General features: G+C 47.5%; 2 protein-coding genes across 4 annotated transcripts in view; one reads left to right on the top strand and one right to left on the bottom strand.

Moving 5' to 3' along the window:
• KIF2C (kinesin family member 2C) overlaps positions 1-12,222 on the bottom strand; it is a 54,243-nt gene that overhangs the window by 31,063 nt on the left and 10,958 nt on the right. For all 3 annotated transcript variants that reach the window (XM_075131888.1, XM_048861345.2, XM_048861346.2), the window contains 2 exons: positions 3,813-3,926; positions 2,162-2,262 (listed from right to left, as the gene is read on the bottom strand). In XM_075131888.1, the coding sequence (XP_074987989.1) occupies positions 2,162-2,262; positions 3,813-3,926 (215 nt within the window). The remainder of the gene's footprint in view (positions 1-2,161; positions 2,263-3,812; positions 3,927-12,222) is intronic.
• On the top strand, positions 4,588-6,531 carry LOC142073043 (uncharacterized). The gene is made up of 2 exons (XM_075131892.1): positions 4,588-5,478; positions 5,866-6,531. The coding sequence occupies exons 1-2, from the start codon at positions 4,899-4,901 to the stop codon at positions 6,405-6,407; spliced, it is 1,122 nt and encodes a 373-aa protein (XP_074987993.1). The 5' UTR covers positions 4,588-4,898; the 3' UTR covers positions 6,408-6,531.

Genomic DNA, 12,222 nt, shown 5'->3' with positions numbered 1-12,222 from the left:
GGCAGATTCACATGACAGGGAAGAGAAGAGAACATTCAATACCCTGCCATTTGTCAATGAGTTTCAATATTGCAATTGTCACCACTTTGCTTTTCCATTGCTAGTGGCCAATCATTTTGTTCAATTTATGCTTAGTTCACTTATCCAAAAAGTGATGAAATCTGTTTCAGTAAAATACTGTAATAGTTTCAAGAACATTGTGTTCATTTCTGGGCTTCAGGAAAGATGTCGACAAATTGGAGAAAGTTCAGAGGAAAACAACAAAAATGATTAAAGGTCTAGAAAATATGACCTACGAGGAAAGATTAAACAAACCCAGTTTTGTCAGTGTGGAGAAAAGACGACTGAGGGGGAACAGGAGAAGTCTTCAACTACATAAAAGGTTTCAGAGTAACAGCCGTGTTATTTTCTTTTTGCGAATACAGACTGAGTACTTGTGGCACCTTAGAGACTAACCAATTTATTTGAGCATGAGCTTTCGTGAGCTACAGCTCACTTCATCGGATGCATACCGTGGAAACTGCAGCAGACTTTATATACACAGAGTTTCCACGGTATGCATCCGATGAAGTGAGCTGTAGCTCACGAAAGCTCATGCTCAAATAAATTGGTTAGTCTCTAAGGTGCCACAAGTACTCCTTTTCTTTTTACATAAAAGGTTGTTATAGAGGAGGAGGAGGAATTGTTCTTCATGTCCACCGAGGAGAGGACAAGTAGTAATGGGCTTCAGCTGAAGCAAGGGAGTTAGACATTAGGGAAAGCTTCCTAACTGTAAGGGTAGTTAAGCAGTACAACAAAGTTACCAAGGGAGGTTGTGGAATCTCCCTCATTGGAGGTTTTTAAGAGCAGGTTAGACAAACACCTGTCAGGGATGGTCTAGATCAGTAGTTCTCAAACTTTAGCAACCCGAGGACCCCCATTTTTATTTAAACTTTTTCAGGGACCTCCAAGCCCTGCCACTCAGCCTCAGGCCCCAGCCCACCCCTTCCCCCAAGGCCCCACTCTGGCCCCACCCTCCACTCACTCCATTCCCCCCTCCCTCCATCGCTCACTCTCCCGCACCCTCACTCACTTTCACCAGGCTGGGGCATGGAGTTGGGGTGCAGGAAGGGGTGAGGGCTCCGTACAGGTGGCACTTACTGCAGGTGGCTCCCGAAAGTAACCGGCACATCCCTCTGGCAGTGGCTCCTAGGCAGGGGGGCCAGAGGATCTCCGTGTGCTGCCCTTGGCTGCAGGCACTGTCCCTGCAGCTCCCATTGGCTGGGAACTGAGGCCAATAGGAGTTGTGGAATCGGAGCTTGGGGCAAGGGCAGCATGCAAAGACCCCCTGGCCCCCTCATCCTCCCAAGGGCCGCAGGGATCTGCCGGCCACTTCTGGGACCAACACGGAGGCAGGACAGGCAGGAAGCATGCCTTAGCCCCACTGGACTTTTAGCGCCTAAAATCTCCCAGTTTGCCTTCAGTAGCCCCCCTGGAGATAGAGCCTGATTCCAGGAGACTCCTGGCAAAACTGGGAGGATTGGCAACCCTAGTTGATCAGCGGGGCTGGCGGCCCTGGACATGATTCTGCTCCCTCCCCCGAGTGCACCCTGTCCCCGCTCCTCCCCCCATCCTCACAGTGTCTCCTGCACGCCAGGGAATAGCTGTTCCCCAGTGTGCAGGAGGCGCTGGGAGGGAGGGGGAGGAGTTGATCAGTGGGGCCAGTGGACCCCCTGGAGTACTCTCTGGGACCCCCAGGGGTCCACAGACCCCCGTTTGAAAAACACTGGTCTAGATAATACTTGGTTCTGTCTCAGTGCAGGGAGCTGGTCTAGATGACCTATTAAGATCCCCCTCCAGTTCTACATTTCTATGATTCAGAAATGCCACCTACAACTGAAAGAGCAAGTCTAGGGTTTAACAGTCTTCAACTGCAGAAACAGCTACCCGGGAGACCCCTAAACAAATTCAGTCTGGAGAGAGCAGACAGGTTTTGTTTACATCCTTATGCATGACACTTTAAAACAAAATCCACAGCAAGTGTAAACTGAAACCAAACACTGGGCATGTTAGTCCAAAATGTGTTTTAGTTTGACCATTATAAACACACTATCCTATAGAATTTTTCTTATCCCAGTTTATTCTGGGGAACCAAGGGTTACTCCCTGATCAAATACTGCACCTGTGCCCGTTTTGTTCTGATCTCACTTATCTGGGCTCTCTTCTCTTCCCTCTTGCTTTTCATTTTCTCCATCTCTTTCACAATATTAGATTTCCTCCGAACTGGAAAAAGACAGACATTTATATCACTTTTATGTGAAGTTGTTACCACAAACAAGTTTCTTTTAGGCAGAATAATTTCTTTATCTACACCCTCCCCCTGCCCATACACATACAAAACCCTCTTCTGTACAAACTGGGATATCATGACCTAGAGTCTTGTCCTGGAGAGAGTGTTCCTTATTAGTTGTGTCCAGTGGTTGTGACAATCCAGGTACAGACACCACAAGAGTCTGAATCTCAAGGAGTTAGCAATTGAATCAACTGGTTTTGTATGCAAGGTTGTTAATAAATATATCAAGTAAGGTCTTATGAAAGCTTGTAGTGTTCTGAACTTGATGGTCATTAGGAGATGTTTATACAGACTGTGGTTATGAATCTATGTACATAGAGTATTATGCTCATACACTGTACTACAATTTCAAATACACTTCACAACAGGCAGGGGCTCCTATTGAGCCAAGTGTTTACACAGAACCAAACACAAGTGATGATCCATAATACAGCCCAGGAAGAGAGAAACAGAACCATTACAGTTAATGGGAAGAGACTGAGATGCCCCAGCTATCAAGCAGAAAGGGAATTCCCCACACTCTGAATAACCATAATCTGAGAGAAAGAAAAAGGCTGCAAACCCTGTTAAAAAGGGAAGGGGGTTGAGAACAAAGGCTTCAGAAACTGAGGGGCAGCCTCTACGCAGGAAGCAGTCCATGAAACACTGGATCCCCTCTGTGACAGGGAGTATGGTGGGAAACTGTTCCGAGGCAATGGGTAACTATTAGAAAAGGGAATTTATCCAATATAGAAGTGTAAAGCCTGAAGTTGTATCTGTGTGTATTGTGTAACTCGTGTTTGCCTTTCCTTACTAGTTCATCTGTGATTTTTCTATTAAATGAACTTTATTTTTACCTCAAGCATGTCTCTGCTGTGCAATCTGTGTGGAGTGTGCATGCCAAAGTGAACTGATAACTGGGGGCTGTTCATACCTTTGGGGGGTGACAAGCAGAGAGGAAGTCAGGGTGCCTGGCAGTTACAGAACTTAGTAGACTTGGGACTGGACGGGCTGTTGGGAGTAACAAGGCTGGTGGAAGCCAGCGGAGAACTTTATGCCTGTGGGCTGGCTACTAGTGTCAGGGCTCCAAGCCACAGCAGCACAGCATTAAGGCACCTAAAGTTAAAAGGTAGGAGGTCACCTTATTGGTGTTGGCGATTCCCGCGCCCCCAGCAACAAAGAAAAAAAAAAAAAAGAAAAAAGTCAGTGACCAGTGGTGTCTTCACAAAGTATAGCTACCAGCTACTGAAGCTAGTTAGAAAGCCATTGTATTGCTATTCTGGGGTGGAGCCAGTCCTTCCTGGCAGATCTATTTGAATATCAGAACTGTACCATATTTCAATTTGAAGTCATCAGGATGTTTCCTTTTGCTGCTAAGCCACTTTCCAGGAAGTCATATTAAATCTCTGAGCATATGGAGAAACAATCTTAACTGACGCTGCTTAGAGATGCAATGCTGGTCAATGAGCCAGCCAGCCCTCAGAGAATAGTTCTTATTTACCTGGATTTGCTGAAGAGCTGCTTCTGATAGATGGATGTTCTTCTATAACTTCATGTACATTTGTCAGTGAGGATTCTGTAGCACAATGTGGCCTGGTAGTTCGGGCTCGGCCAGCTGTTCAAAGAAAGCAGGTCAATGGAACGGTATCTGTTAGACCTCAGAAATGAGGGAGAACAGCCTTCCAATTTGTAGGGCCCCAAGACAAGAGTAGAGGGTGGGGAGGGAGAGGAGTCAGGCCATGAGCTGCCCTGCTCTCCAATTCTATGGCAGGTGAGGGAGATAGGGCTAACCCAGAAGGTACAGCACTTGTATGGGATGCAGGCACCCAGTGGCCATTTCATAGTAATTTAGTATAAAAAACTGCCAATCTAATAATAGTTCACAATCTGTAAGTGTTTCCTTTAATAGGCCAACATATAACAATGTAATAGGATAGTGCAGAATTCTGCTGTAAGGTTGTACTATACACACCTTTAGCTTTATTCTCATTTGTGTGCACTATGGTACCGCCAATTATATGATCACATCTTTGCATGTATATGATCTAAGATAAAGTTACTTAAATACTTGACTATGGAACTGAAGATTACTATAGTGAAGATAAAAAGAAAAGGAGTACTTGTGGCACCTTAGAGACTAACCAATTTATTTGAGCATGAGCTTTCGTGAGCTACAGCTCACTTCATCGGATGCATACCGTGGAAACTGCAGCAGACTTTATATACACACAGCCCTGGTCTACACTAGGACTTTAGGTCGAATTTAGCAGCGTTAAATCGATTTAAACCTGCACCCGTCCACACAATGAAGCCCTTTATTTCGACTTAAAGGGCTCTTAAAATCGATTTCCTTACTCCACCCCTGACAAGTGGATTAGCGCTTAAATCGACGTTGCCAGCTCGAATTTGGGGTACTGTGGACACAATTCGATGGTATTGGCCTCCGGGAGCTATCCCAGAGTGCTCCATTCTGACCGCTCTGGACAGCGCTCTCAACTCAGATGCACTGGCCAGGTAGACAGGAAAAGAACCGCGAACTTTTGAATCTCATTTCCTGTTTGGCCAGCGTGGCAAGCTGCAGGTGACCATGCAGAGCTCATCAGCACAGGTGACCATGATGGAGTCCCAGAATCGCAAAAGAGCTCCAGCATGGACTGAACGGGAGGTACGGGATCTGATCGCTGTTTGGGGAGAGGAATCCGTGCTATCAGAACTCCGTTCCAGTTTTCGAAATGCCAAAACCTTTCTGAAAATCTCCCAGGGCATGAAGGACAGAGGCCATAACAGGGACCCGAAGCAGTGCCGCGTGAAACTGAAGGAGCTGAGGCAAGCCTACCAGAAAACCAGAGAGGCGAACAGCCGCTCTGGGTCAGAGCCCCAAACATGCCGCTTCTATGATGAGCTGCATGCCATTTTAGGGGGTTCAGCCACCACTACCCCAGCCGTGTTGTTTGACTCCTTCAATGGAGATGGAGGCAATACAGAAGTAGGTTTTGGGGACGAAGAAGATGATGAGGAGGAGGTTGTAGATAGCTCACAGCAAGCAAGCGGAGAAACCGGTTTTCCCGACAGCCAGGAACTGTTTCTCACCCTAGACCTGGAGCCAGTACCCCCCGAACCCACCCAAGGCTGCCTCCTGGACTCAGCAGGCGGAGAAGGGACCTCTGGTGAGTGTACCTTTTAAAATGCCATACATGGTTTAAAAGCAAGCATGTGAAAGGATTACTTTGCCCTGGCATTTGCGGTTCTGCCTTTGCAAAAGGTTTCTGGGGAGGGCAGCCTTATTTCGTCCTTCATGGTAGGACACTTTACCACTCCAGGCCAGCAACACGTACTGGGGAATCACTGTAGAACAAAGCATTGCAGTGTATGTTTGCTGGCATTCAACCAAAATCCGTTCACGCGGTGGGAGGAGGCAAAATGCGACCTTGTAACGAAAGCACATGTGCTATGTATGTAATGTTAACAGCAAGGTTTACCCTGAAAGAGTGTAGCGACTGTTTTATAAAATGTGTCTTTTTAAATACCGCTGTCCCTTTTTTTTTCTCCACCAGCTGCATGTGTTTCAATGATCACAGGATCTTCTCCTTCCCAGAGGCTAGTGAAGCTTAGAAAGAAAAAAAAACGCACTCGCGATGAAATGTTCTCCGAGCTCATGCTGTCCTCCCACACTGACAGAGCACAGACGAATGCGTGGAGGCAAATAATGTCAGAGTGCAGGAAAGCACAAAATGACCGGGAGGAGAGGTGGAGGGCTGAAGAGAGTAAGTGGCGGGCTGAAGAGAGTAAGTGGCGGGCTGAAGACAGGGCTGAAGCTCAAAGGTGGCGGCAGCGTGATGAGAGGAGGCAGGATTCAATGCTGAGGCTGCTGCAGGACCAAACCAGTATGCTCCAGTGTATGGTTGAGCTGCAGCAAAGGCAGCTGGAGCACAGACTGCCACTGCAGCCCCTCTGTAACCAACCGCCCTCCTCCCCAAGTTCCATAGCCTCCACACCCAGACGCCCAAGAACGCGGTGGGGGGGCCTCCGGCCAACCAGCCACTCCACCACAGAGGATTGCCCAAAAAAAAGAAGGCTGTCATTCAATAAATTTTAAAGTTGTAAACTTTTAAAGTGCTGTGCTTAAAGTGCTGTGTGGCATTTTCCTTCCCTCCTCCACCACCCCTCCTGGGATACCTTGGTAGTCATCCCCCTATTTGTGTGATGAATGAATAACGAATGCATGACTGTGAAGCAGCAATGACTTTATTGGCTCTGCAAGCAATGATTAAAGGGAGGAGGGGAGGGTGGTTAGCTTACAGGGAAGTAGAGTGAACCAAGGGGTGGGGGGGTTCATCAAGGAGAAACAAACAGAACTTTCACACCGTAGCCTGGCCAGTCATGAAACTGTTTTTCAAAGCTTCTCTGATGTGTACCGCGCCCTCCTGTGCTCTTCTAACCGCCCTGGTGTCTGGCTGCGCGTAACCAGCAGCCAGGCGATTTGCCTCAACCTCCCACCCCGCCATAAACGTCTCCCCCTTACTCTCACAGATATTGTGGAGCACACAGCAAGCAGTAATAACAGTGGGAATATTGGTTTCGCTGAGGTCTAAGCGAGTCAATAAACTGCGCCAGCGCGCCTTTAAACATCCAAATGCACATTCTACCACCATTCTGCACTTGCTCAGCCTGTAGTTGAACAGCTCCTGACTACTGTCCAGGCTGCCTGTGTACGGCTTCATGAGCCATGGCATTAAGGGGTAGGCTGGGTCCCCAAGGATACATATAGGCATTTCAACATCCCCAACAGTTATTTTCTGGTCTGGGAATAAAGTCCCTTCCTGCAGCTTTTGAAACAGACCAGAGTTCCTGAAGATGCGAGCATCATGCACCTTTCCCGGCCATCCCACGTTGATGTTGGTGAAACGTCCCTTGTGATCCACCAGAGCTTGCAGCACTATCGAAAAGTACCCCTTGCGGTTTATGTACTCGGCGGCTTGGTGCTCCGGTGCCAAGATAGGGATATGGGTTCCATCTATAGCCCCACCACAGTTAGGGAATCCCATTGCAGCAAAGCCATCCACTATGACCTGCACATTTCCCAGGGTCACTACCCTTGATATCAGCAGATCTTTGATTGCGTGGGCTACTTGCATCACAGCAGCCCCCACAGTAGATTTGCCCACTCCAAATTGATTCCCAACTGACCGGTAGCTGTCTGGCGTTGCAAGCTTCCACAGGGCTATCGCCACTCGCTTCTCAACTGTGAGGGCTGCTCTCATCTTGGTATTCATGCGCTTCAGGGCAGGGGAAAGCAAGTCACAAAGTTCCATGAAAGTGCCCTTACGCATGCGAAAGTTTCGTAGCCACTGGGAATCGTCCCAGACCTGCAACACTATGCGGTCCCACCAGTCTGTGCTTGTTTCCCGAGCCCAGAATCGGCGTTCCACAGCATGAACCTGCCCCATTAGCACCATGATGCATGCATTGTCAGGGCCCATGCTTTCAGAGAAATCTGTGTCCATGTCCTGATCACTCACGGGACCGCGCTGATGTCGCCTCCTCGCCCGGTATCGCGTTGCCATGTTCTGGTGCTGCATATACTGCTGAATAATGCGTGTGGTGGTTAATGTGCTCCTAATTGCCAAAGTGAGCTGAGCGGGCTCCATGCTTGCCGTGGTATGGCGTCCGCACAGAAAAAAGGCGTGGAACGATTGTCTGCCGTTGCTCTGACGGAGGGAGGGGCGACTGAAGACACGGCTTACAGGGTTGGCTGCAGGGAGCTAAAATCAACAAAGGGGGTGCCTGTACATCAAGGAGTATTTCAGGCAGGACTGCACGGAGGGTTCCAATAAGAAATGGTGCACCTAAGTTATCGTTGTTATTGGAACAAGGAGGTTAGCCTGGCCTCTGATTGATACATGGCTAGATTTACCTCGCTGCACCTTCTCTGTGAGTGACTGCAGTGTGACCTAGAGGAATGAGTCCCCTAGACAGGGGAGGAGGCAAATGAGTACAAAACAAATCTGGTCTATTTCTTGTTTTGATCCACTCCATCTATCTTTTACATCTTTGGCTGGCAGCAGACGGTGCAGAAGGACTGCATGCCATCCACATCTCATGGCTGCTCGGCAGAAGATGGTACAGTACGACTGCTAGCCATCCCCATCTCTTGCCTGCCTGGCAGAAGATGGTGCAATACGACTGCTAGCAATCCTCATCTCTTGCCTGCCTGGCAGAAGATGGTACAGTACGACTGCTAGCAGTCCGTATCGCCTGCCCGCTCACCATAAGACGGTTCAATAGGACTGACTGCAGGACTAAAGAGAATGACCTGGTCAAGTCACTCCAAATTTAGTCCCTGCGCCCATGTCTGCCCAGGCGCTCCCAGCCGACGCGGCCAGGAGCACCTCGGACACGATGAGGACGACTACCAATCGTATTGCACCGTCTGCTGCCAGAAGGCAAGGGGTTGCTGCTACTGTGCAGCAAAGCCGTACCGCGTCTGCCAGCACCCAGGAGACATAGGGTGACGGTTACCTGAGCGGGCTCCATGCTTGCTGTGGTATGGCGTCTGCACAGGTAACTCAGGAAAAAAGGCGCGAAATGATTGTCTGCCCTTGCTTTCACGGAGGGAGGGAGGGAACGGGGGGCTGACGATATGTACCCAGAACCACCCGCGACAATGTTTTAGCCCCATCAGGCATTGGGATCTCAACCCAGAATTCCAATGGGCAGCGGAGACTGCGGGAACTGTGGGATAGCTACCCACAGTGCAACGCTCCGGAAGTCGACGCTTGCCTCGGTACTGTGGAAGCACTCCGCCGAGTTAATGCACTTAATGCACTTAGAGCATTTTCTGTGGGGACACACACACTCGAATTTATAAAACCGATTTCTAAAAAACCGACTTCTATAAATTCGACCTTATTCCGTAGTGTAGACATACCCACAGAGAATATGAAACAATACCTCCTCCCACCCCACTGTCCTGCTGGTAATAGCTTATCTAAAGTGATCATCAGGTTGGGCCATTTCCAGCACAAATCCAGGTTTTCTCAACCTCCACCCCCCCACACAAATTCACTCTCCTGCTGGTGATAGCCCATCCAAAGTGACAACTCTTTACACAATGTGCATGATAATCAAGTTGGGCCATTTCCTGCACAAATCCAGGTTCTCTCACCCCCTCACCCCCCTCCCAAAAACCACACACACAAACTCACTATCCTGCTGGTAATAGCTCATCCAAAGTGACCATTCTCCCTACAATGTGCATGATAATCAAGGTGGGCCATTTCCAGCACAAATCCAGGTTTTCTCACACACACACCCCCCACCCCCATACACACACAAACTCACTCTCCTGCTGGTAATAGCTCATCCAAACTGACCACTCTCCAAGTTTAAATCCAACCATAAAACCATCAGGTTGAAATGGCCCAACCTGATGATCACTTTAGATAAGTATTACCAGCAGGACAGTGGGGTGGGAGGAGGTATTGTTTCATATTCTCTGTGTATATATAAAGTCTGCTGCAGTTTCCACGGTATGCATCCGATGAAGTGAGCTGTAGCTCACGAAAGCTCATGCTCAAATAAATTGGTTAGTCTCTAAGGTGCCACAAGTACTCCTTTTCTTTTTGTGAATACAGACTAACACGGCTGTTACTCTGAAACCTGTAGTGAAGATATCTATGCACCATACCTTAGCTTCTGCATTTCCCATCTTTATTACTTACCTGTACAGCCTTAACATTGTTTTCATACAGATTTTTGCACTGGATTTCTTAAAATCAAGGTTTGCCCAGTGTCCAAATTGCAGGTCAAGTATATATCTCCACATAAGGTAGGTTATTTAAATGCATGAAGTGTGCAGGTTTTCTCTTGTTTTGTTTTTAAAGTGAGGCACAAGTGCTTCTCACCCCATTCCAATCTCTCCTCTACCAAAAAGAGTTTAGAGAATTTGGCAGCATAACTCATGTAAAGGCTTAAATATGAGAGACAAGATGGGTGAGGTAATATCTTTTAATGGACCAACTTCTGTTGGCAAAAGAGAGATTGCCTCACCCACCGTCTCCTTTAAGCCTTAAAGTAATTTATGATGCTTGAGTAGCCTTAGAACCTGATCTTGCTCCCACTGAAATAGATGGAGACTTTGCCATTTATTTCAATGAGAATAGGGTAGGACTTTTAGATTTTTTCTTAAAAAGATTTTGGGAAGCTACAAAAAAAGTGCTGGCTAGGGAAAAAAGTGCCTATCAAGCTTGACTCCTATTAGAGGTCTGAGATTTAAATGAAATCAAGTTTCAAGATCTATGCAGTGCCTTCAGCCTTGGCTACATTTTTCAGTTTATGGATCTCATTGATAAAAGTCTGAAGATTAGGGCATTTGCCTACTTTAAGCAGTGTAACTTTAAAGCAAACTAGTTGAGAACTGTACTTAAGAAAATGTTTTGCATCTGCATAACGATGCATGTCTAGCCTTAAAATTAGTTGTATATGCTGTTTCAGAGCCATGGATCTGTGCTATGCCCCAGCTTTTACACGGTCCCTTGGAGGAACCCCTTCCATGTACCAGACCAGCAAGGGGTCCAACTCTTCCACAACCGAGCCTCTGGGCTCCAGCACTTGTTAGACTCTCTGAGCAGAGCTCATGGTGTGAAACTGGGGAAGACTCCTGTTCAGAGACACTTTGCTCTTCAGGGATCGGTGCACCTCAGCATGTATTTGCAGTGACACCAGGCAGCCTTTTCAAAGCAGAGCAGGGTTTATTAGTCAACTGGAACACAGCCTTACGAAGTCCTTCGGTTACCATGGAGAAGCAAAGGTGGAGACAGTCCATACCGGCCAAGCCAGAGCTCCCATAGTGGTTTCCTCTCTCTGGCTATGCCTACAGTACGAGCGCTGCAGGGGCACAGCTGCAGCTACACTGCTGTAGTGCAGGCACTTACTACGGTGACTGGTGGGTTTTCTCCTGTGCTGCAGTAAATCCACCCCCCCAAAGAAGCAGTAACTAGGTTGACCAAAGAATTTTTCTGCTGACCTAGCTGTGTCTACAGTGGTCGTTAGGTTGACCTAATACAGAGCACGGGGTGCAAAATTTCACAGCCCTGAGCAACGTAGTTAGTTTTAGATGTAGATCAGGCCTGTCTGTCCATCCCAGGTGAGCTCCTGGCCTTTCGAGAGACACAACTCTTACCCTAGCCTCCTGTCACCCCAGGACACTGCCTTCTTCCTGCAGACTCATGCTGAGTTCACATGTTCTGCCTGCCAGAGTTTCCTGTGGCTAGTTGTCAATTGTTCAGTTGTTGGGGTTCTCATTGTCCTTCTGGATTCTCCACTGATAGGGTTGTTTCAGCCAGACCTTTAACCACCCATTCATTTCACCCCAGACTGTTATGTGATACAATGCACCTCATGTTTCCTGCTCTGCCCCAAGTGCTGATTTAACCTTTCAGTGTCTGTACATAGCAATGCAAAGCACACAGAGAAACTGAGGCATATATAGGACTCCAATTACTAGTTCCCACATTTGTCACACATGTGCAACAGGCAATTTAAAAAAAAAAAAAATCAACTTTGTTACACTTAAGACTACTTTTTCAAAGCCATAGCCCAAAGTCTGCATGGAACAGACTGAGTTTTAACAAACAACCTCTCTAAAGTTCAGGGCCCATCATGAAAGCCGATATTGAACATGCAGCACACATGCTTTTGCTGTGTGAAGTAGCAAAATGAACAGTAGTAGCTACCAATAAAGCATTAAGTCTGCATTTCCAAAAGAACAAAGCAGGGCTCAAATACTTTCCTTACCCAATAGGTGTAAATACATGTGACTGTACCAGTAATCAATACTGCTGCAGAATTTGAAGTACTTTAGCTACACTCAAGTACATCCATATCCCCAATTAATGGAATCTGTCAACGCA

Source organism: Caretta caretta, chromosome 8, assembly GCF_965140235.1.
Source record: "Caretta caretta isolate rCarCar2 chromosome 8, rCarCar1.hap1, whole genome shotgun sequence".
NCBI lineage: Eukaryota > Metazoa > Chordata > Testudines > Cheloniidae > Caretta > Caretta caretta.
The sequence above is the reverse complement of the archived record's forward strand: the minus strand, read 5'-3'. Positions and strand labels throughout refer to the sequence as shown.